This window comes from Eptesicus fuscus, chromosome 3 (genome assembly GCF_027574615.1).
Source record: "Eptesicus fuscus isolate TK198812 chromosome 3, DD_ASM_mEF_20220401, whole genome shotgun sequence".
NCBI lineage: Eukaryota > Metazoa > Chordata > Mammalia > Chiroptera > Vespertilionidae > Eptesicus > Eptesicus fuscus.
Window position 1 is genome coordinate 53,030,010 of NC_072475.1, and position 26,176 is coordinate 53,056,185.

At 39.0% G+C, this 26,176-nt stretch overlaps 1 protein-coding gene across 7 annotated transcripts in view; it reads left to right on the forward strand.

Moving 5' to 3' along the window:
- The first annotated feature begins 673 nt into the window (after positions 1–673).
- The window catches only part of DLG1 (discs large MAGUK scaffold protein 1), a 248,396-nt gene continuing 222,893 nt past the window's right edge, over positions 674–26,176 (forward strand). For 6 of the 7 annotated variants that reach the window (XM_054713852.1, XM_054713853.1, XM_054713854.1 and 3 more), the window contains exons 1-4: positions 674–1,090; positions 1,580–1,628; positions 2,319–2,450; positions 16,607–16,773. In XM_054713852.1, the coding sequence (XP_054569827.1) occupies positions 1,610–1,628; positions 2,319–2,450; positions 16,607–16,773 (318 nt within the window). In that variant the 5' untranslated portion in view covers positions 674–1,090; positions 1,580–1,609. Of the gene's footprint in view, positions 1,091–1,350; positions 1,441–1,579; positions 1,629–2,318; positions 2,451–16,606; positions 16,774–26,176 lie in introns of all 7 variants that reach the window. The other variant, XM_054713858.1, reaches the window with a different exon arrangement.

Sequence of the window (26,176 nt, forward strand, 5' to 3'; positions counted from 1 at the left end):
AGTGGAAGACAGTGCAGAGATGGTACCCCGGCCCAAGCGCCTCTCCCCCCCCGCTCCCACCCCCATTCCCGGGCTCCGCCTTCTCCCGCCCCCTGACGTGGCTGGTGCCGGCGACTCCTCCGGCGGATCGCCTCTCCAGGTTGGAGATCCACCGCGGGGGCGACAGGCACTTTCTCCTGACGTGGAGTTGAGAACAGCACGTGTTTCGTGCGGCGAAAGCGTGTCCCGGAATGTGTCTCGGACCTGGTGTCGGTGAAGCCACATCTGTCTCCAGACACCCCGACCCTCTCGAGCCTGGGGTGCTGCCCGCTCAAAACCGCGGGCCGCCCCGGTGGGCTCTCAGGGCGAGGTAAAGGCGAGCCTTCCCGGGCCACCTGTAGAGCCTGCGTGTCCACGCCTTTGTCCTCAGGGCCCCTTCGCCGGCCGCCCCTGCGAGCGAGGAGGGTCGCTGGGGGAGCCGCGCGCGGGGGTCTGCGTCCCCCTCCCCAGCCCCCGCCCGGCCCTCCTCCCCCTCCCCACCCTAAGGGAGCGCGGAGAGCTCGGGGCGCCGCGCGAGCCGCCTCCTCACTTCCCATTGGCTGCGAGCGCCGGGAAGGCGGTCACGTGGGGGCGCGGCCGTCCAGCTCCGGGGCCGCCATCTTGGCGGAAAGTTTGGGGGGAGAGAGGTTGGGGGCGCGGAAGGAGGCGAGGTTCCGGGGGTGGGACGGCTAGGAGGGGCGAGGGCGAGCGGGCGAGCGGGCCCCGGCGAGTGAGGAGGCGGCGGCCGAGGACGAGGAAGAGGCCGCGGGGGTGCGGCCGGCCGCGGGGAGCTCCTCCCCCGATCCCTCACCCCCCCCCCTCAGCTGAGCTCCTCCGGCCCCGGGCGGGGCGGGGGGACGTGGAGCGGGGCAGGGCGGGGGAGCCGCCCCGAGTCGGTCCGGGGCGCACCCCAGCTCGGAGCGCACGCTGCTCGCAGGAACTTTGTGGCGGCGCCGCAGGTGTGGGGGCCCGCGGCGGTGTGCATGTGGGGCGCGAGGGCGTCGCGCAGAGCGGCCCGCTGCCCTGTCCGGCCCCCGCTGGAGTCGCCCGGAGGAAGCGAGCCCGGAGACAGGCAAGCGAGAGGAGGGGGCCCGGGCACGGCGTGGCGACGAGCCCCGCCGGTGCCTTTCTCGGCGCGACTTGCAGCCGCCGCCGCTGGCTTAGGGGCTCGGGGTCGGAGCGCCTGGTCCCCATCCCCGTCGCCGGTGGGGAGTCTGCATGCTTGTGCCGGGGTGGGGGTGGCCTCCCGTCTAGGCAGTCAGCGCCGTGTGGAGAGGGGGCAGCTTTCGAGGAGAATTTGGAAGCCGACCCGGGTCTCCTCTCCCTTGGCAGAGGGATCACCCCCCTGGTGAGAGCTCTCTGGATGGACTGACACCGCTGGGCTTGGAGGCTCTGCCTTGCACTTGGGAAAACTTTGCCCAGGTGGGTGGGTTATGCAGATAGGGCGGGGAGTTTTTCGATTTGAGATTTGGGGGTGGTGGTGGTGGTGGTGGAAGGCTAGTTTCACCACGATTCTCTTCTCTTCCTTAGTTCTGTTTCTTTTCTGATTTACGTTTTAAAGGTGTGTGCCCTCTTCCTGATTCTGGGGAAAATGCCGGTCCGGAAACAAGGTGAGCATGTGTTAATGGAACTGTTCTCGTGGATGGCACTTGCTTTTCTGTGTGTGTGTTTGCTAATTGCTGTGTTTTATTAATGTTTACCTCTAATGAGACAGCACAGTCCTATCCTTACTGCTTAGGGAATCTGAGCCCCACATCGTTCCGGAGATGGACACATCCATATGTTCGTCAAACTTTTTCTCGATGTCTCTCTGGAAACTAGAGAGGCAGTATTTTACCTCTGAACGTCGTCTTAAAAAAATCTCTGAATTGGTGTTTTAATATTTCACGATATCATTCTTACTAAACACTGTTTTGAGCAATGTGGGATACTGGTAAAAAACTATAATTTTGAAACAGTTAATATTTGGATTATAATGACAAATTATAGATTTTCTGCTTTTGCATATCAGATCAGCTGAAACTGTGACCGACACTTTGATTAAAATGATCTTTTATTGTGGTAGACTACCAGTACACATTTATTAAAACTATGTACCTTCCTCCTTTCTCTACTGTGACATATATTTAAACTTTTTTGAATCATTCTAAGGAATAGAGGTGTGCATGAACATAGTAGCATCAGTTGACCAGGAGGATTTGGGAACTGTATAGATGCCTTGCGGAATCATTTGCTGCACAGCTACTGTGTAATACTTACTTGTAAAATAATTTTAATCAGACTCTATTTTTTTTCCTCAGATACCCAGAGAGCATTGCAACTTCTGGAAGAATATCGTTCGAAACTAAGCCAAACTGAAGACAGACAGCTCAGAAGTTCCATAGAACGGGTTATTAACATATTTCAGAGCAACCTCTTTCAGGCTTTAATAGGTGGGAGTCAAAACTTTGTGACCATTATGTGTCAGCTAGGCTTAATGTTCCTTTGATTTAATTTATTTTAAACTTAAGAGAGTGATGTACTTGGTTCTCTTTGAGGCATTCAGTAACTTGAACATCCAGTGAGTTATGTATTTCGATAGGTCAATATTCTTTCTAAAAATATCTAAGACAGCCTTTCACTATGATTATTTTAGTAATCTTTGAAAACAGTGTTTCCTGTCCTAGTATTAACTATTAAAAGAGGATGTAGTTAGAAAAATGTTTCAGCACCCTAAAGGTAACGACTGAGTAACTGTTAGCTTTCCGTATTTGACTTGTAGTTCTCTGGAGTCCTTGAAAATGTTTGAAGAGTAACAGAACATTCATTTACCTTAACACAGACCTCTGTTTAAACTTGGCATTCAGAATTTTAGATCTGAAAATGGTCTTAGAGATGATCTTGTCCAATCTTATTTTACAGGCAAGAAAATTGAAACAGAATTGTATTCTTAATTGTAACTTAAATTTGAAGTGATGCATTGTTTTAAATGAGAACTGAATAAATAAGAGTCCTGCATTCTATTCCTGACACTGCCATTAATTGAATGATACTACATAAATTATATAACCTTTTCTAGATAATATATTAACTAGAATGTGGGTGCAATGGCATAGTGGTTTGAAGACTTTTTAAAAAAGTAGCTAGATCCTTTTTTAAAACAAAATCTCATATTTTGTAAACAATCCCCAATATATAAAACAAGGTGATCGGTCTCTGGCCCTCTCCTCTAGTTACCTCGAAAAGTGTGCAAACCACTGAACTAAAAATTTGTCTCTTCTAATTCTAAGAATAAAATGTTTTTTTTATTAGTCGCTAACTATATAACATATTAAAATAAGACCTATACTTCATTGCATTATAGTTATTTCCTCAGTAACCTCCAAGTAGATATGGCTTTACATCTCATCTATCTTTTGATAGAGTAACTTTTGATGTGATTTGAGGTCCACCTTCAAGTTAGTGTACTCAGAAATAACTTGCTGGTAAATTGATATTTTCTACTAAATTTGTTTTAGAATTAAAGAAGGTTTTAAAAACCACTCAATACACCTGAATAAGTTTTTAAAATTTAACATTATTATAAACTTTAAAAAATATACAAAACTAGAGAGAACAGTATAATGAACTGTTATATATCTATTACTTTAAAAAATTATCCACATTTTGCTTTTTTTTTTTTACCTATAAACTGATGAACATATTTTATATTTGAATTTATAAACTGATGTTTAAGGTCCAAATGGATGAACAAATTGGATTCTTCTGTGAAAACGGCAAAAAAAAGGAAAGGAAAAATAATTTTTTATTTGGTTTTCTAAACCAACATTAAACCTAGGAATGTTTTATTTTGTGGGGTAACTGTTTAAAAAAATAGTATGAGTATTAAGTCCTCGTTTACATATAGTTGTAGACATAGATAGACAGATGCAGTTCTTCTCTGTGTGAAGTCTGCAACTTAAGAAAATTAGTTGCTTAGTGAAGTAACCAAACAGTCTATGCTTAGATTTCTCTGTAGATTGGAGGTAGAATTGCTGTTTGGAGAAATTTTTTTTTTAACATATTCTGCCTTGCCTATTTTGAATGTTTTTATCTATTGTTATTCGTAATTGAATTCTGATAGAATTAGTTTTCTAATTATTAAGGTTATATTTGTGAATTTTTGTCTTGCATAATTTCATTGGTTGTGAATTTACTTTGATATTTAGATTTACTTATATTTTAATTTTTTGGGGGGGATGTGGTATCAGATTTTGGTTTAAGGAAAGTAATAGATTTTAGGAATTTTGAAACAGGTTGATTTAGTAGAGGTTTTCGTGTGATTACATTCTGTAATTGAATTGTTAACTAATATGTGCATTCTTTTCTATTTGCTGAATTTAGATTAATTTATTAGCCTTTATTACTTTTTTCAGTGTTTGAAAATATTTAGGTCAATTTCATTTTCCTCTGCACCTACACCATTATTTTTGAAATAGTGTGATAATGTACTTTACACCTGTAAATCAGCATTGTAGGATCATATGGTAGTTATATTTTTAAAATTTTTTTAAAAAATATATATCTTATTGATTTTTTACAGAGAGGAAGGGAGAGGGATAGAAAGCTAGAAACATCGATGAGAGAGAAACATCGACCAGCTGCCTCCTGCACACCCCCTACCGGGGATGTGCCCGCAACCAAGGTACATGCCCTTGACCGGAATCGAACCTGGGACCTTTCAGTCCACAGGCCGATGCTCTATCCACTGAGCCAAACCGGTTTTGGCTATTTTTTTAATTTTTGAGGAACTATCATACTGTTTTCTATAGAAGCCATCTTAATGCATATCAGAATATGACACTTTTAAGTGTGTGTAAACAGAAATAATGGCTAACATTTATTGAGCATCTGTTTAGTTATCATAATCCTATGAGGTGTATATTCACCTATGAGATGATTATACCATTTTATAGATTAGAAAACTGAGGCACTGAGAAATGACGTCTTTTGCCCAAGGATGCTAAATTGTGGAGCCAGAGGGATAGAGAGTTAGAAACATCAATGAGAGAGAAACATGGATCAGCTGCCTCCTGCACACCCCCTACTGGGGATGTGCCCCAAACCAAGGTACATGCTCTTGACTGGAATCGAACCTGGAACCCTCAGTCTACAGGCGGACGCTCTATCCACTGAGCCAAACCGGTTAGAGCTGAATATTTTAATGTAATAAAGACCACTAACAATAATCATGCTTAACATAGATATTGATCTGTAGGGTCAGTGGTATTTTTTTTTTTTTTTTACTTTGAAGGTGAATGAATGTTCATGATGATGGAATTTATGTATTTTGAAAAGTGTATTTAACTTAGTAAGCAAAGGATGAACTTCCAGGTATAATGGTAAAATGTCAGAATTTCTTAGATTTTTTGACTTGTTAATGGTTCCAGTAATGTTATATTTTAGTCTGTTGCTGTGTGTGTGTAACTTTGCAGGTTAGGTTTGAGAAAGGAAAACATTTATGGATGTGGATCAACTAATATATTAGCTAAAATTTTATGGAATTGGAGGAAAATTTTATAAAATTTTTAGTTGGTGGTTTTGATTCCATTAAATTGTTAATAGTTTCATTTACTACTGCTCTGAAGCAGTGCTTTGATTATGTTGAATCTGGTTGAATTCTCTTTAGAACCTTTTAATCACATCTGTAAAGCGTCTATAAATATTTCTTGTAGTTTAAGCTATTTCATTTATATAGGATCAAATTTCTCTACTGAATTTTTCCTTCTCTAATTATTTTTTCAGTACTCTATCCAATCTAGGACGAAGTATTGCATTTAGTTGTCATATCTTTTTAGTGTCCTTTAGTCTGGGTACATTTCCATAATCTTCCTTTATCTTTTATGACATTGACATTTTTGAAGAACACAGTTCTCCATTACTCTTATTTTTTTATATATTGTTTCTCATTTTGGGTTTTTCTTATGCTTGCTCATGATTAGATTTAGGTTATGTATTCTATAGGGTTCTGTACATCCAGAGGTATAGTATACATCTTCTGCCCTTCATTGATGTTGTTACTTTTGATCACCCAGTTAAGGTGTTATCTCATTACTCTACAATTACTGTTTTACTCCCTTGCATCTTATAAGCAAACTAGAGGCTCAGTGCACAGATTCATCCACTGGTGGGGTCCCTCAGCCTGGCCTGCAGGGATCAGTGGGCCTCCGCACCCATGCAGCCTGGCCTTACCCGCCAGCTTGTCCACGTCGATTCCACATAGCATGAAGTAGTGTGCGAAGCAGCAGGCGGCTGGGGAGGAGCCTGAGCTCGGGCTGGGCACCTCGCTACTCCCGCTCATCCCAGCCCTGCTGAGCCTGCAGGGGGAGTGTCCGCAGGAGAGGCTAGTGCTGCCGCAGCTGCACTTGCCAGCCATCAGCAGCCCGTCAGCTGAGCAGCGTTCCTGCACTCCCACTGTGGGAGCACACTGACCAGCAGGGGGCAGCTCCTGCATTGAGCGTCTGCCCCCTGGTGGGCAGTCTGCATTATGGCTACTGGCTGGTTGTCTGGTCATCTGGTCTCTTAGGCTTTTATATATATAGACTAGACGCCTGGTGCACAAAAATTCATGCTCTGGAGGTAAAGGGGGGTCCCTCAGCCCGGCCTGCCCCCTCTCACAGTCTGGGAGCCTTCAGGGGATGTCCTACTGATGGCTTAGGCCTAAGCCACAGTCTGGCCTCCCTCTGCAGGAGGCGACCGCACTGATCAGGGGAAGGCACCGCCCCCATAACCCTGCTACTGCTGCCACGCTCTCGGCCCTCGCAGCCGCTATGGCTTTTTGTCCGGAAGGACGCCCAGAAGACATCTGGTCTATCTGGTCTAATTAGTATATTACCCTTTTATTAGTATAGATTGCTTTTCAGCAAAATTGTCACCTACAATTTAGCATTCATTGATGATGCTTGCCTGAACCAGTTTTTACTATGTTCAAAATAACAGTTTTATAAAAGTAGCACTCCTCCGCATTTTCCAATTAAAACTTGGCATCTTACTGTAATTAAGAGCCCTTCTCCCCCATCTATTTATCTGTCCATCTGTTGATATATCTATTTCAATAATTGATAATTTATTACTATTCTTAGTATTTTTGGTGCTCAGATTGTCTCAGATTTATCTGGTGGGAGCCCTCACAAACTTGTTCTTTTGTCCTTATGACATGCCCCTATCATTTTTTAAAGCATTTTCTTACTTTTGGCATAACATGATATTCTAGGTTCACTTGTACATATCCTTCCCCAGCCTTGGAATCAGCCATTTCTGAGAAGCTCTAGTTCAGTTCCTTTTGATACACACCTTGTTTTAAAGAATATGTATGTGAATACCCTATGACTGTTAGTCAAATAGTATATAAAGTAAAGTAATTTATTGTTGGATACTGGCTTGACATTTTTCCTGTTTCTAGTGTGTGAAGCACAAATTGTAATACGATTATGTTTTATATGATATTCTTTTCTTTGGTGATCAAAAAGGCTATTTAAATGTACATTGGCTTAGAAGAAAAAAGTGAATCTGTGCTTGAGTAGATTTGACAGTTGTCTCTCTAGTTAATAAAAACATTGTACTTGCTTTTAGTCAATTAACTGATACAATTTTTTCTCTTTAAATGGCAGGGTTATGTTCAGTGTTCATTCAGCCTTCTCTCCTCCTTGTTCCATAGGGTGAATATCCTTTTAGAATGTTATTCTTTGTGTATACATATGCACTTCCATTTTGCAAACTACCTGCACAAATATAATTGTTTCTTTCATGGGAATTGATACTTAAAATCAGTGTGTAAAGTGAAAAATCCCATCAGATTAAAATTATCCTTGAAAAATTTTCCGGAATTTAACACTGTCTCTCATTAACTACAATACAATTGTTTTTTCTTTTAGTGAAAAGAAATAATTTTTTCTTCAGTTGAGCAATAGATGAAGTAGTTGGCTTGTGTTTAAGTAACCTCTTGTACTAAAAGCTGATTCTAAAATCATTCTCAGCACAGTAAGATACAGAGAGGTGCTCACATTATGAGAGGTGCATGAAAATGGACACTATATGAGGCAACAGTCTTCACCCTTCTAATTTTTTATTTGTGACATTCACTTACTGGGGGTGGTCTGACAGGTAGAATGTTAGCTTTTTTGGTAGAAGGAGGTGCTGTAGGTGAATTTGCCCAAGTGCATATAGTGTGACTTCCGTATTATCCATATTAACTTTTTAAAAATATATTTTTACTGATATCAGAGAGGAAGGGAGAGGGAGAGAGAGATAGAAACATCAATGATGAGAGAGAATCATTGATTGGCTGCCTCTTGCACACCCCCTACTGGGGCTCGAGCCCGCAACCTGGGCATGTGCCCTTGACCGGAATCGAACTCAGGACCCTTGAGTCCACAGGCCAACGCTCTATCCACTGAGCCAAACCAGCTAGGGCCATATTAACTATGTTTATACCACAAAATTTATTATTTGATATCTTTCCATTTCAGTAGATTTGTGCAATTTTAAATGACTGTTTACATTGTATAGATTTACTGTAGTTTTATTAATGATGTCCTAGGAGCATTTAGGCATATAATTTTTTGGAATTATAGATAATATTGCATTTGTATATGCCTCTTCTGCATCCTTTATTATATCCTTTGGATATTTTTCTAGAAATGAATTGCTAGGTATAAGGGGATATGAATTGAAAAAGGCTTTTGATGTAATTTCATTAAATTACCCTTAGAAATGTTTTATAGATTCAAATTTTTAGGCAGTATGTAGAAGAACGACTAATTCACTATACCTTAAACAATATGGAGTATTATTCATCTTTATAATACTTTTTACTCTGATATGTAGAATATATATTTAGTCTTTTTTGATGTTTTATTGTGTGTTTCTCTGATTAAAGAAATGACCAGTTATGTCAGAATTTTCCTACATTGTTTCTTTTAATTTATTTTGTGAATTGTTTGTTCATATCATTTGTCCCTCCCATCACCTTTTCTCCACTTTTTTTCTTAGAGGTATACAATCTGTTAGAGTTATTAACTCTACCTGCCATATAAGTTGCAACTAATTCCCCTTGTTTGTCATTTGTTCTTAAACTTTCATTTAAAAAACACACAGGGTATGTTTATATATGGTTAGATTTACCAGTTGAGTGTGTGTGCGCGCGTTTTCTGCTCTTAGTACCATGATTAGAAAGGCTTTCCTATCCCCAAGATTATTATTATATTTAAATTCTTTCATGGCTTCTATTTTTAACATTTAAATCTTTAATAGATTAGAAATTATTATTATTTTTTTTAATCCTCACCTGAGTGTGTATGTGTGTAAATTGATTTGAGAGTGAGAGAAAAAACAAACCAACCATCGTTTGGTTGCCTTCTGTACATGCCCTGACCGGGATCAAATCCATAACCTAGGTATGTCAGGGCACCTCAGGAATTGAACCCGCAACCTTTAGTTGCACAGGATGATGCTCCAACCAACTGAGCCACACTGGCCAGGGCTAGATTGGAAAGTATTTTGAAATAAAGTATGAGATTGCTTTTTAAAACAGAATTTGTTACTTATTATGCTCCATTGTACGTTTTCTTAAATTATTAGACTTTATTTTTTTTCAGCAGTTTTAGGTTTACAGAAAATTTGATTGGAAAATACAGAGTTCCCATATCATCATCACCCCCCACCCCTTTCCCCTATTATTAACGTCTTGCTCTAGTGTGGTATATCTGTTACAGTTGATAAGCCAATATTGATATATTGTTATTGACTAAAGTTCATAATTTACATTGGAGTTCACTTTTTGTGTGATAAAATTGACGTTCACATTTGTTGCTTTAGCACATGTATCTACCATTTTAGTATCATACAGAGTAGTTTTACTGCCTTAAAAATCTCTTGTGCTCCACCTGTTCATTTCTTCCTCCCTCCCCCAGAACCCATGGCAGCCAATGATCTTTTTATTATCTCCACTAGGAGCCCGTTGCACGAAGTTTCGTGCAATAGACTTTTCCTTCACTTGGCTGCCGGCACCAGTTTTCTGCCAGCAGCAGTTTTCCTCTGGCCACCCGCCAATCAGAGCGCCTCCCGCCAGCACGATTGGCCACCCCGAGAGGAACTCAGATCGGGAGGCGCTCCGATCGGGCGGGTGGCCAGAGGAAAACTGCTGCTGGCGGAAAACTGGTGCCGGCAGCCACGCAATTGGCCACCCCGAGTTCCACTACCCGTGTCTTCCGCTGGCACCATGGGTCCTTCCGCAGCACCTGCCTAAGCAGCGCCGGCTTGTGAGTCCCCGCCCCCCGCTCCTACCGCCAGCCAATTGGCCACCCTGAGTCCCACCCCCCGCACCTCCAGCCGGCCCAATCGTGGGCGTAGCGGAGTGATGCAATTTGCATATTACCTTTTTATTATGTAGGATAGTTTGCCTTTCAGATTGGCTTCTTTCACTTAGCAACATGTATTTAAGGTTTCTCTGTCTTTTCATGGATTGGTAGTTAGCTCATATCTTTTTTTTTTTTTTTTACAGACTTTATTTTTAAGAACAGTTTTGGGTTCATAGCAAATTGAGAGAAAGGTCCAGAGATTCCCCATATACTCCCTGCCCCAACACATAACATAGCCTTCACCATTATCAACATCCCCCACCTGAGTGGTACATTTGTGACAGTTGACGAACCTACATGGGCAACATCATTATTACCCAAAGTCCGTAGTTTACCTTAGTGTTCACTCTGTTGTACGTTTTATAGGTTTGGACAAATGTATAATGACATGTATCCACCATTATAGTATACAGAGTAGTTTCACTGCCCTAAAAATCCTCTGTACTCTGCCTGTTCATCCCTTTCCTGCCTCTAACCCCTGATAGTCACTGATCTTTTTTTGCTATCTCCATAGTTCTGCCTTTTTCAGGATGTCATATAGTTGGAATCACACAGCATGTAGCCTTTTCAGATTGGCTTCTTTCATTTAGTAATGTATACATTTAAAGTTCTTCACATCCTTTTATGGCTTGATAGCTCTTTTTTTTTTTTTAATACTGAATAATATTGATTGTCTGGATGTACCAGTTTATCTTTTCACCTATTGAAGTATATCTATGTTGCTTCCAAGTTTTGGAAGTTATGATAAAGCTGCTACAAACACATGTGTATAGATTTTTGTGTGGACATTTAAGTTTTCAACTTATTTGGGTAAATATCTAGGAGTGCAATTGCTGGATTGTACCATAAGAGTATGCTTAGCTTTGTAACAAACTACCTGTCTTCCAAAGTGGGTGGCAACAAATTAGAGTTCCTGTTGCTCCATATCCTTGCCAGCATTTGGTGTTGTCAGTGTTCTGTAATTTGGCCATGCTAATAGATGTAGAGTGATATCTCATTGTTTTAATGTGCATTTTCCTGATGACATGTGCAGCACTTTTTCATGTGCTTGTCTGTGTGTAGTGTAAGCATAACTATATACACTGGGAAACGAATATTTTTGTGATGGGTTTCATTGCAATATTCACTGTCTTGGGATAATCGCTTTTGTGTGGTGGTTGGGAACCAAACTTGCAATATTTCTGAAGTAGAACTGTATTTGTTTTGCGTCACTACTTTCCATTCTTTTTGTTATATACCTGGAAGTTGAATTGCTGGGTCAAATGGTCGTTCTATGTTTAATGTTTTGAAGGACCACTATACTGTTTTTCTACAGTAGCTGCATAACTTTATATTCCTACTAACAGTGCACAAGGGTTTAATTTCTCTACATCCTCATCAAGACTGTTTTCTGTTTTGTTAATGATATTAGCTATCCTAATGGGTGTTTTACTCAGCTTATTTTGTCTTAAGCCTGATATCCTATCTAATAATAGACAAATATGCAAATTGACCATACCTCCGACACACCCACAAGCCACGCCCACCATCCAATCAGAGCGAGTATGCAAATTAACCCAAACCAAGATGGCTACAGCCACAGAGAGCAAGGTTTCCTAGGTAACAGAGGAAGCCAAGCTTTCCGTGTCAATGCAAGCACTCAAAGATATTATATTGATTTCTTTCTGGCTTTATTCAATTAACCTTTCGCACTCGGATGTCGAGTGTGACTCGACACGATTAGCATCGGTAGCAGCTCGTATGTTGAATTGTATCGAATCCTACCTAATAATAGACAAATATGCAAATTGACCATACCTCCGACACCCACAAGCCATGCCCACAAGCCACGCCCACCATCCAATCAGAGCGAGCATGCAAATTAACCCAAACCAAGATGGCTACAGCCACAGAGAGCAAGGTTTCCTAGGTAACAGGAAGCCAAGCTTTCCGCCTACCCTGGCCAGGCCTAAGCCTCCACTCAAGCTACAAAGTTTCAATTATAGAAGGTAAACAAATTCAAACAAATGGCGGCAGAATGGAGCTTGAGAGAGCAGGCCAGGGTTGCCGCCGGCAACAGGGAAAGCAAAGCTTTCCGCACACCCTGGCCGGGCCCACCCGCTTAAGGCAACAAAGTTTCAATTATAACCCCAACACAAGTGGCTGCTGGCCTCAGAGGGAGCCCCAGGCTTGGCTCTGCTCCAGGCTACAAAGTTTCAATTGTAGAAGGAGAATAAATTCCAGATACCAGGGCCTCCGCTTGCGTTGCCAGGGGGTGTGGCCCGCCTGCAAACCACCACAGGCCCCTCACTCAGGCCGCTCCACGCCCCAAGGGAACCCCATCCTGATCAGGGACACCCTTCAGGGCAAACCAGCTGGCCCACACCCCTGTACCAGGCCTCTATCCTATCTAATAAAAGAGTACTATGCAGATTGATCATCACTGCAACACACAATATAGCTGCCCCCATGTGGTCAAAGATCCTGCCCCCATGTGGACACAAGATGGACACCATAAGATGGCCAGCAGGAGAGGGCAGTTGGGAGGCACCCAGCCTGCAAGGGAGGGCAGTTGGAGGTGATCAGCCCTGCAGGAGAGGGCAGTTAGGGGTAACCAGGCCTGCAGAGGAGGGAAGTTGGGGGCAAACAGGCTGGCAGCAGAGTAGTTAGGGGGTGATCAGGCTGGCAGGCAGAAGCGGTTAGGGGCAATCAGGAAGGCAGGCAGGCAAGCAGTTGGGAGCCAGCAGTCCTGGATTGTGAGAGGGATGTCCCAGGGATTGGGCCTAAACGGGCAGTCTGACATCCCTTGAGGGGTCCCAGATTGGAGAGGGTACAGGCTGGGCTGAGGGACAACCCCCCTCCGTGCACGAATTTCGTGCACTGGGCCTCTAGTTGTTTAAATAATATGAATATTTGGTTCTCGCAGACCACCAGTGGTCCGGACCAGCAGTTGGCGATCACTGCTCCAAAGGTTTCCTTAAACCAGCAGTTGCCAACCTTTCGGACCTCCGTGGACCACCAGTTGGCAACTGCTGCTCTAGTCCTTGGGAGCTCAGATATAGCAAACTAGAAAGGCCTGTTTGATAGATGAATATAAGACCTAGGTTTAAGGCATTTCAATTGCTAGTAGCTAGATGCAAATTAACTTTTGAAAAATTTATGTAGGGAACACTTTGTTCCTTAACCGTACCAGGTAGTAAAATGTTACTCTGAGTTATATTAGTCTAGATCTCAGTTGTCCTGTATGGTAGCCATTAGCCAAATATGCTATTTAAATTAATTAAACCTAGATGAAATGATAAATTCAGTTCCTCAGTCACACTAGTCACATTTTAAGTGTTCAATAGTCATATGTAGTTAGTAGCCACCATATTTAGAGATAGTGGAAGGAAGGGGGAGAGGCAGAGAGAGAAACATCAATGTGAGAGAACTGTATTTGTTTTGGAATGATCGTCAACTGGTGGTCCAGACCACTGGTGGTCTGCGAGGTCCAAAAGGTTGGTGACCGCTGGACTAGAGAACCAAATATTCATATTATTTAAACAATATCAGGCTTAAGACAAAATAAGCTGAGTAAAACACCCAAAATAAGCTGAGTAAAATTGGTTGCCTCCTGCAATAGCCCGGACTAAGGATGGGGGATAGAGCCTACAACCTAGGTACTAGTACTAGTGTGTGTCCCTGACCAGAATCAAACCGGCCACTCTAACCTCTGAGCAAAACCTAGCACAACTAGGGCAACTATAGAGCATTTTTATCATTGCAGAAAGTTCTTCTGGACAGCAATGGTCCAGATTTTCATTAGAGATGTTATTGAAGGGTGAATACAGCGGTGTTTGTTAGTTAATTATAGAATAAAAGGTCACATATAAATTTAAGATTTGAAATTTGATTTACAGTAATAATTTTATGTAGTGATGTGGGTTACTTATCTTAAGATTGGTAACTAACCAATTATTTAACACTCATTTAGTGCTCTTGAGGCAAAATACTATACTAGGAGTTCTGGATTTTCTTCGTGTTGTTATTGTTTTTTTAGTAGGAAATACCTGTGTCTATCTGTCTATCTCTCCCCTCTCTCTTGATAGTTATAAATATACTAGAGGCCCGGTGCACGAATTAGTGCATGTGTGGGGTCCCTTGGCCTGGCCTGTGCCTTCTTGCAATCTGGGACCCCTTGGGGGATGTCAGAGAGCTGGTTTTTGCCTGATCCCACAGGCAAGGCCGAGGGACCCCACTGATGCATAAATTCATGCACCGGGCCTCTAGTATAGGATATTTCCTATACATATAAAATATGTATCTTACATATATAGAAATATATGCCCTACTACATAAATAAATACATACTCTCACACATATATCTTCTACAAAAAAAAAATTCCCTAATATTTTCTGGAAAATAGTCCATATTAAAATTTCCAAATCGTTACAATGTATTTTATAGCTCCTTTCGCTTCTTCCCACCACATATACCAGTCAAGGCTCAGATGTTGTAATTGGTTGCTATGTCTTTTTCATTTCTCTTATACAGAAAAATGCTTGCTTTCAAACACTTTTTCTCTATCATGATACTAATTTTTTACAGAAACCAGGCCAGTTTTCTTGTAGAACATCCCCTTATCAATTTGTTTTGTTGCTTGCTTTTCTGGTGTCATATAATTTGTTCCTCTATCCCCTTTATTTCCTGTGAACTAGAAGTTGATTTTAAAGACTTGCTTTAGGTTCAGGTTAAACAAATTTTGGTAAGAACACTTTGTAGCCAGTGCTCTGAATTTGAGTTTTTTATTTTCGTGATGGTTATGTGAATAGTTTTATATAGTGATTTATGATTTATAAATGCTTTCACATCAATTTTTTCTAGTAATATTCTTGACACCCTTTGAAGTAGGTTATTTTCTTTATTGTGTAGACGTTAGTTTTGTGTGTTTTTTTTTTAAATATATTTTATTGATTTTTTTACAGAGGAAGAGAGAGGGATAGAGAGTTAGAAACATCGATGAGAGAGAAACATCGATCAGCTGCCTCCTGCACACCCCCTACTGGGGATGTGCCCGCAACCAAGGTACATGCCCTTGACCGGAATCGAACCTGGAACCTTTCAGTTCGCAGGCTGACGCTCTATCCACTGAGCCAAACCGGTCTCAGCTAGACGTTAGTTTTTATTAGCCCTTTACTTAGAAAGTTGTACAATTCCACTGGTTATTAAAACTGAAAAGGGAGTTACTTTGTCTCTACTGTCTTCACATGTTTTTAAAGGAAATACTAATCTTTTCATCATTCTGAGAAACAAGAAGTAAAAGTTATTCCATCTATGTTATTTATAGTTATTGTGTATGATACTTCTACACAGAATAATACCCACCCTTGCTGATAATAACTTCCCTCCTTTAAAAAAAAAATCAATTCAAAATTAAACCAGTAGGTGAATAAAGAACTGTCGTAACACTCAGAGCTTCTGAGCAGCATAAATAATCAGTGTTAATGTATCAAGCTTATATAATTTCCAGCTGATAAAAAGTAACATGATATTCTAAATTATCCTGTGCTGCTATTATATGTTTATGATTTCTTTTAAAGTTTTGTCATACCTTTAACTGATTATTTCTTTTTAAAATAATATAAACTATTTAACTTAGCTATTTCTAAATATTCAGACTATAGAGATCTAAAAATGCTTCTAGTTTGTTGATTTTCATTTATTTTTTGTTTCGTTATCGTTTGATTAGAAGAGCCATTAAAACCACTTAAGAGGTTTACATGCCCAGCCTGGATATTGGTGGTACAAAGATATAAAATATCAGTAATAAGTCATATATGCAGAATTTATAATAATATTAGCTGCTCTCTATTAGGAGCTTATTATGTGCCATTGTGCACTTTATGTGTATTATTCAGTCCTTGTAACAATTCATAATGATAAGAGGCAAGTTATCAGAGGTTAAGTAACTTGCCTAAATATGTAGCTAATTGGTGAAAAAGTAGGTATTTTATTTACTTTTTCAGTACTGACTTCGAAGTGTAAAAAGCCTATGACTTTTACATTGTGCCCTGCAGGTTCTGATATGCTTGTGATATAATACAGTGAAACATATTTACTGTTTAAGCATGCTGTAAGGTTGGACTTACTATGCTAATATAGAGTAAAATTTTTACCTTTGGGTTATATTGTTTTAGCAATGCATAGTTTAATTAGAAAATATAAATACTTTTTTTCCTTTCCTCACCTGTAGATATTCAAGAATTTTATGAAGTGACCTTACTGGATAATCCAAAATGTATAGATCGTTCAAAGCAGTCTGAACCAATACAGCCTGTGAATACTTGGGAAATTTCCAGCCTTCCAAGCACTACTGTGACTTCAGAAACACTGCCAAGCAGCCTTAGCCCTAGTATAGAGGTAAGATAAAAATTTTTTCCCTTAAGCTGTTTAGGGCTGCTAAGTTTTTTCATTTTATTAAAATGATCACTTTGCGGAACTACTATTTATAATGGAATAAAGAGGATAGGATTAAAACTATGTTTGAAAAGAAAAGCTCAGGATCTCTGGTGCCCTGGTCTTAAAATGGTTTGAGGTGTGAAATACTGGCTTTAGACTATTAAAAAATACTTTGCATGATAGACTTCAGTGAGGCTCTATCTGTGTGATACTTAGATAGAAACTATATGTACTTTGAAAAAATGGTTTTGCTCGGGTATTCTTTCTTAGAAATTGAATATGGTTTTGTAGTCCTGGGCAGTTTACTTGCTAAATTTATCCCAAGGATTCTGTTTATTGTCCTGAAGTATTGTATTATTAAAATTTTAGAGACTGGCCAATAAGTCTAAAGGTCCAAATTGGTTTCTATATTTTTCTATAATTAAAACTGTCGAGTTTTCATAACCATTTTCATAATGTTCTTTTTTGTTATTATTGTTGCTGGTAGAGTTAGACGTGACGTAACAGAGATATGAAGCATTTTATAATGAAGATTCTGTCTGAGAAACATTAGTCATTTGAAGGTGGTTGTCTGACTGAATATGATTCTAGTCCCTTGTAGTTAGTACTAGAGAATTGCCTGGAAAATTGAATCAGCTTCTGTTTGGTGTGTAATAAATCAGGAACAAGTAGTGGTGGGCAACAATCAGACAGCCCTTTGGCAATGAAGGAGACAGTTTCTCAGTTTCTTGTTTATGTTATGTAACAGAACGGAATTTTAGAGCAAGAAAAATCAGAAAACATTTTATCCCTCTCCTTCATTTTAAAGGTGAGGAAACTGAGATCCAGAAGAAAAACTGAGACCCAGCTTATTCAGCTAGTTTGGGAAAGTCTACCTTGAGATTTCAGACCTCTTAAAACCCAGTTCACAGTTCTCTTTACTGATCCTGATGTGTCCTTGTGTTTCCCTTTGATTAGAGAGTCTGGTGTAGTATTTTCTATGTGTCCTTATTTTCCTGTTTTATATTTTTCATCACTTTCTCTTGGATAATTATATTCCCTTTAGTTGATATATCGTTTGTGCTTATGCTAGTCCATTTCAAATAGATTTTTAAAATGTTAACTAATAATACAATTTGATTTTTAAAGTGATATGGTTATATCCCCTTTTCATATAACTTTTTTGTTTTTAGTATGTGTGCCCTTTACATTGTACATATGTCTAGAGAGATGTTTGGAATAATATTGGTTTAATATGAATGATTGTTTCTGGGTGATGATTTTTTTTTCTTATTTACACTTTATTACTTTTTAAAAAAATAATGAGCATGTGTCATTTTCATAAAAACAATCCTAATTCTAAAAGAAATGTGCTACTTTTAGAGATTGTAAGGTAGAGTATTTGAAAGGAAGCAAGATGCAAGTAGGGGTAAGAGAAATTGTCTAATTTAATGAGAAATTCCAACAGAAAAAGGTGCACTATCATGTCTGCTGTAACAGAATACTATAGATTGGATAGCTTATAATCAACACAGATTTATTTTTCACAGTTCTGGAGTGTGGGAAGTCCAAGATCAACTCACCAACAGATTCCTTGTCTAGGGAGAGCCCACTTCCTGGTTCATAGGTGGCCAGCCATCTTCTCAATGTGTCCTCACATTAAGGAAAAAGTGAGGGAGCATTCTGGGGTCTCTTTTATAAGGATACTGATACCATTAATGAAGGCTTCACCCTCATGACCTAAGTACCTCCTAATGCCATTGCATTTGGGCTTAAAATTTCAACATGAATTTTGGGGGACATTTAAATTCAATCTATGGTAATCCTGTTCCTGATAATATAGTACATTTAAAGTGGATCAAAGATTCACAGGTTAAATAAATGAAATTATAGCCCCAGCCAGTTTGGCTCAGTGTAGAGTGTCGTCCTGTGGACTGAAGTGTCCTGGGTTCAATTCCGGTCAAGGGCACATGCAGGCTTGATCCCCAGTGGGGGGCATGCAGGAGGCAGCTGCTCAATGATTGTCTCTCATCATTGATGTTTCTATCTCTCCCTCTCTCGTCCTCTCTGAAATAAAAAATATATAGATAATTAAAAAAATGAAAATATAAAAATAAACTTTTAAATGATTTTTGGATAAGGAAAGCTTTTCTAAGCATGACAACAAAGAAAACCCAGAAAAATTAAAAGGAAAGGTTAAGAATGCTGACTTGGTAGAATTTGTTTGTGGGCTTCACAAACTTTGATTGTTTGAACTTTGATTATAGAACTTCTGTATCTTGAAAGATACAATAAAATGAGAAATGATAAACTGGGGGGGAAGTTGTCATATTTATGGAAAAGGACTAATTTCCAACCCTCTCAGGAAACCTCTTCAGATCAGTGTGTGTGTGTGTGTGTGTGTGTGTGTGTGTGTGTGTGTGTGTGTATGTTCATTGCAATATTTGATATTAGTAAAAACCAACAAGGAACAAATATAAATATCAGTAAGAAACTGGATAAATACATTATGGTGTAGCCACTTAATGCAGTATAAAATAGCAGGCATAAAAATATTATTTGTATATCCACTATGTGTTATTCAATTATTGAAAGCAGGTTGCATAGCAGCAAGTATAATATAACTGAAAAAAGTGAGAGGTTAGATATGTCTGGAATATTATACACTTAGCCCACTTTCAGTAATGTACTCTTGTTTTCAGTTGTCCCTGCTGTCTCCAGGCTCCCTGTTTCAGCCCTTCTGAGTTCATCTTCAGGGGAGGGAAATTATCTGAGTAATGTAGGGAGGGCATCTCCTTTCCCTTTTGACCTTGTGATTTAATGCTTTAAAACAATCCATCTGCTTTAATTTATGTACAGTTTTAGAAGATAGTAGAGTTAAAAGCATATAGTTAGTCTACTAGGTTTAATCTGAAGTCCTCTAAACACTGACTTAAAAATTATTGAAGTACTTTGTATTATTTGTACATAAAGGTGCACAAATCATAAATATATAACTTGCATCCCTGAGAAGCCATCTATCGAAGGAAAGAAAGGGAAAGAATTTATCTACTGGCATCAGTTCCCCTGAACTTTAGGGATGTGGATTTGTTGGGTGCAGGGAATGTGGTTTTTAGTTTTGTGGTTAACAGGAAAGTTCCAAGTGAGGAGGTGAGAGATGAGAGGTGGACAAGAGTCCAGAGGCACAAGGTGTTGCTAAGGCTAAGGCAAAGGTGACAGTTTGGAGGCAAACATTGGAATGAGTTGTGAGGGCACATACTAAACCTGGTATAGTGTCTCTACTCCCTTATGACCTGGTGGAATAGCCCTCCCACCTCCGCACCCCCCTTTAAATGGCATTAACTTTTTGAAGAGACTATGCTAGCTTTTTATAGAATACCACACATTCTGTATTTGTTTAGTTTGTTGCCTTGTGTTTAAGTCATTCCACTAAGTCCTGTATTTCTGGTAACAAGGTAGATGTAAAAGTTGATTAGACTTATTTTTGGGAAGCAGACTTCATGATTATATATTGTACTTCACATTGTATTACATTAGGAAGCATAGAATATCAGGTTGTTACACTTGTGCTGATGCTTGATTACTTAGGGGTGGTGACCTCCAGATCCTCCATTGTGTAGGTATATTTTTCTCTTTGTAGTTATTAAGTATCTAGGGGGTAGTACTTCTAACACCTTATATTGAGTGAATTTTTACCTTATTCATTAATGATCCTTGCCTGAATCACTCCCTTCATTAGTAGTTTCAAAATGTTGATTTCCTTTCCTAATTTTATCAGTTCATCTTATTTATTGGTTGGTATTCTTCTGAAAAAAGTACTTTTCTTCATTAACTAGGGATGAACCTTTGTTCCTCCTACAAAAACAAGATAAAGCTTATATTTTCTTTTGAAGACTAGCTTTTAGAGTAGAGTTTGTGCAATAATCCCTTTCAAAGGTGGCTTTTAAGTTTCACCACTTTTTCTTGTTCTCTCTTTTAAAAAACTATCACAGTGGATTGAGAGATTTTTATTTAATAAGTACTTTGTACCTTTCTTCTGGGACTTATATTTTACTGTCATTTGGGCCTTTTTCAATCTCTCTCAAATTATTTTGAAACACATTACATCTACAGAAAAATTAATAGAATAATAAACTGCCATTTTTGTCACATTTTCTTGCTCTCTGCACACGCACACACATATATATAAACTTAAAAAAATTCTGCTGAACCACTTGAGAGCAAATGGCTTTATTCTTAAGTACTTCAGTATGTATCTCCTTTGAAGAGAAGGACATTTTCCTAAAATTTTTAAAATTTTTCTATTTTATGAACATTTCTAAAAAAAATCTAGTATGTAATTATCAGACTAAGGAAATTTAAAATTGATACAGTGCTATTATCAGTCCATGTTCAAATTTAGTACATTTCTTATCTTTGGTACCATCTATCCTATAATTCTATATTCCTGAAGCAGAACTCCATCTCAATCCTTTTTGTTTTTAATCCTCACCTAAGGAGATATTTACTGATTTTAGTGAGATATGCACCCTGACTGGGGAAAGAACCTGCCACCCTTCCGTGAACAGGATGATGCTCCAATCTTACATCTGACAAAATTTTACAGTACAATCTCATGAATTGTTGAAATCTTGAATTCTTGCCTTCAGAATTATTTACAATCCCATGTTTTGGTGGTCAGCTCCTTTTCCTATTTCCTTTATCAGTGCCCTAGGGTTCTTACTGTGCTTTCTGATGCTTTATTTCTCTGCCAGAATGTCTCTGTTTCTCAAAGACAGTATGTCAGAGACACTAGTCTGAACTTCCTCTCCCACCACCAACTTTACAAGGTTAAGGTTGTCTCACTTAATTCCAGTTTTTTTTGTTTTATTTTAATAATTCTTTATTGTTGAAAGTATTACATATATCCTCCTTTTTCCCCCATTGACCCTCTCCAACCCACCCCTCCCCCCAACCCAGGCCTTTACTGCCCCATTGTCTGTGTCCATCGGTTATGCATACAAGGTGTTTGGTTGATTACCTCCCACCCACCCATCCTCCCCCACCTTCCCTCTAGGATTCCACACTCTGTTTCATGCTTCCATGTCTCTGGATCAGTTCTGTTCATCTGTTTATTTTGTTACTTAGATTCTGCATATGAGTGAGGAAATTTAAAATTGATACTTGTCTTTCTCTGACTGACTTATTTCACTTAGCATGATACTCTCCAGGTCATCTCCATGTTGTCTAAAAGGGTAAGAGATTTTTCTTTTTTATTGCTGCATCGTATTCCATGTTATAAATGTACCACAGCTTTTTTATCCACTCATCTACTGATGGGCACTTGGGCTGTTTCCAGGTCTTAGCTATTGTAATTGTGCTGCTATGAACATTGGGGTGCATACATTTTTTCTTATTGGTATTTCGGGTTTCTTAGGATATATTCCTAGAAGTGGGATCACTGAGTCAAATGGCAGTTCCATATTTAATTTTTTGAGGAAACTCCATACTATTTTTCATAATGGCTACACCAGTCTGCACTCCCACCAGCAGTGTGCTAGGGTTCCCTTTTCTCCACATCCTGGCCAGCATTTGTCATTTGTTGATTTGTTGATGGTAGCATTCTGACAGGTGTGAAGTGATGCTTCATTGTTGTTTTAATTTGCATCTCTTGGATGATTAGTGACTTTGAGCATGTTTTCACATGTCTCTTGGCCTTCTGTATGTCCTCTTTCAAGAAGTGTCTCGTTAGGTCCTTTGCCCAATTTTTGATTGGATTGTTTATTTTCCTTTTGTTAAGTTGTATGAGTTCCCTGTAAATTTTGGAGATTAAACCCTTATCGGAGATAACATTGGCAAATATGTTCACCCATGTGGTGGGCTTTCTTGTTGTTTTGTTGGTTTCTTTTGCTGTGCAGAAGCTTTTTATTTTGATGTAGTCACATTTGTTTATTTTTCTCCTTAACTTCCATTGCCCTAGGAGCTATATCTGTAAAGATATTGTTACAACCTATGTCTGATATTTTGCTGCCTATGGATTTTTCTAAGATTTTTATGGTTTCCTGTCTTAGGTTTAAGTCCTTTATCCATGTTGAGTTTATTTTTGTGGATGCTGTAAGTTGGTGATCTAGTTTCATTTTTTTGCATTTATCTGACCAATTTTCCCAACACCATTTATTGAAGAGACTCTCTTGACTCCATTGTATGTTTTTGCCTCCTTTGTCAAATATTAATTGAGCATAATGGCTTGGCTCAATTTCTGGGTTCTCTGTTCGGTTCCAACGGTCTATATGTTTGTTCTTGTGCCAGTACCAGGCAGTTTTGAGAACAGTGGTTTTATAATATAGCTTGATATCCGGTATTGTGATCTTTCCAACTTTGTTCTTTCTCAGGATTTCTGTGGCTGCTCGGGTCTTTTTTTATTTCATATGAATTTTGGGAACATTTGTTATAGGTCTGTGAAATATGCCATTGGTATTTTAATGGGGATTGTATTGAATTTTTAAATTGCTTTGGGTAGTACGGACATTTTAATGATGTTAATTCTACCAATCCATGAACATGGCATATTCTTCCATTTGTTTATGTCTTCCTCTATCTCTTTTTTCAGTGTCCTGTAGTTTTCCGAGTACAGGTCTTTTACCTTCTTAGTTAAGTTTATTCCTAGGTATCTTAATTTTTTTGGTGCAATGGTAAATGGGATTGTTGTTTTAGTTTCTCTTTCTGTGAGTTCATTATTGGTGTATAAAAAAGCAATAGATTTCTGGGTGTTAATTTTGTATCCTGCTACATTGCCAAATTCATTTATTAAGTCTAGTAGTTTTTTGATGGAGTCTTTAGGGATTTCTATGTACAGTATCATGTCATCTGTGAATAATGACAGTTTTACTTGTTCTTTTCCAATTTGGATGCCTTTTATTTCTTCTTGTCTGATAGCTATGGCTAGCACTTCCAGTACTATGTTGAACAGGAGTGGTGAAAGTGGGTATCCATGTCTTGTTCCTGTTGGCTGATGTTGGCTGTAGGTTTGTCATATAGGCTTTTAGTATGTTGACGTATGATCCCTCTATTCCCACCTTGCTGAGATTTTTTATCAAGAAAGGGTGTTGGATTTTGTCAAGTGCTTTTTCTGCATCAATTGATATGATTATGTGATTTTTGTCTCTCAGTTTGTTTATGTGATGTATCACGTTTATTGATTTCCGGATATTGTACCAGCCTTGCATCCCCAGAATAAATCCCACTTGGTCATGGGGTATGAGTTTTCTAATGTAATGCTGGATCTGATTGCTAGAATTTTGTTGAGGGTTTTAGCATCTATGTTTATCAGGGATATTGGCCTGTAATTCTCTTTCTTTGTAGTGTCTTTATCTGGTTTTGGAATTAGGGTAATGTTGGTTTCATAGAAAGAGCTTGGAAATGTGCCTTTCTCTTGAATTTTTTGGAATAGTCTGAGGAGGATAGGTTTTAGTTCTTTGAATGTTTGGTAAATCTCCCCTGTAAAGCCGTCTACATCAGGACTTTTGTTTGCTGGAAGATTTTTGATTACTGCTTCAATTTCATTGGTAGTTATCAGCCTATTCAGGTTTTTTAATTCTTCCTGATTGAGTTTTGGAAGCTTTTATTTTTCTAAGAATATGTCCATTTTGTGTAGGTTGTCCAGTTTGTTGGAGTAGAGTTGTTCAGAGTATTGTATGTTTTTTTTTTTTGTTTTTTTTTTTTTTTTACAATCCTTTATATTTCTTTGGGGTCTGTTGTTACTTCACATCTTTCATTTTGATTTTGTTTATTTGAGTCTTCTATCTTTGTTTCTTGGTGAGCCTGGCTAGAGGTTCATCAATCTCGTTTATCCTTTCAAAGAACCAGTTCTTAGTTTCATTGATCTTTTGTATTGTTTTTTTGGTCTCTATGTCCTTTGTTTCTGCTCTGATCTTTATTATTTCTTTCCTTCTGCTTACTCTGGGCTTTTTCTGTTGCTCTCTTTCTAATTCTTTAAGTTGTAGAGTTAGATAATTTATTACCATCTTTTCTTCTTTTTTGAGGTAGGCCTGTAGAGCTATGTGTGAACTTCCTTCTCGGAATGGCTTTCAGTGTCCCATAGATTTTGGATTGTTGTGTTTTCATTGTCATTTCTTTCCAGGATGCTTTTTATTTCTTCTTTGATCTCTTTGGGAACCCAATCATTGTTTAATAGCATGCTATGTAGCCTCCAAGTGTTTGATTTCTTTTCATTGTTTTTACTGTAGTTGATTTCTTTTTTATGCCATTGTGATTTGAGAAGATGCTTGATATGATTTCTATCTTCTTGAATTTGAAGAGACTTGCCTGTGTCCCAATATGTGGTCTATCTTTGAGAATGTTCCATGTGCACTTGAGAAGAATGTATATTTTGTAGCTTTCGGGTGAAATGTTCTGAAGATGTCAATTCCATCTGATCTAGTGAGTCATTTAGGATTGATGTTTCTTTGCTGATTTTTTGTTTAGAGGATTAATCCAGTGGTGTCAATGGGTTATTAAAGTTCCCTACTATGATTGTATTGCTGTCGATCTCACCCTTGATATCTTCCAAAAGGTTTTTTTTTTAATGTATTTGGGTGCTCCTACATTGGGTGCACATATGTTTACCACAGTTAGAGTCTCTTGTTGAATTGATCCCTTTAGTATTATGAAGTGGCCCTCTTTATCTCTTGTTATGGCCTTCACTTTGAGGTCTATTTGATTAGCTATATGTATTGCTACCCCAGCTTTTTTTTTTTTTCATTTCCATTTGCCTGAAAATTTTTTTCCCATCCCTTCACTATCAGTTTGTGTGAGCCCTTTGTTCTGAGGTGGGTCTCTTATAGATAGCAGATATATGATTCATATTTTCTTATCCACTCAGCTACCCTATGTCTTTTGATTGGAGCATTTAATCCATGTATTTTATGTCCCCATTTTTATTTTTTATGCCTTTGTTCCTCTTCTTCCCTTCCTATTTCTTTTTACAGCAGTCCCTTTAGCATTTCTTGCATTGCTGGGTTGGTGGTAATGAAACTCCCTTAGCCCTTTTTTGTCTGTGAAGCTCCTGATTTCACCTTCAATTTTGAATGCTAGCCTTGCTGGGTATAGTATTCTTGGATTCAGTTCCTTGCTTTGCATCACTTTGTATATTTCATTCCATTCCCTTCTGGCCTGATGTGTTTCTGTTGAGAAATCAGTTGATAGTATAATGGGAGATGCCTTATAGGTAACTTTCTGTCTCTCTCTGGCAGCCTTTAAGATTCTTACTTTGTCGTTGGTGTTTGCCAATTTAATTTTGATGTGTCTTGGTGTCAGTCTTTTTGGGTTCATCTTGTTTGGGACTCTGTGTGCTTCTTGGACTTGTATGACTTTTTTCTTTCCAATATCACGGAAGTTTTCTGTCATT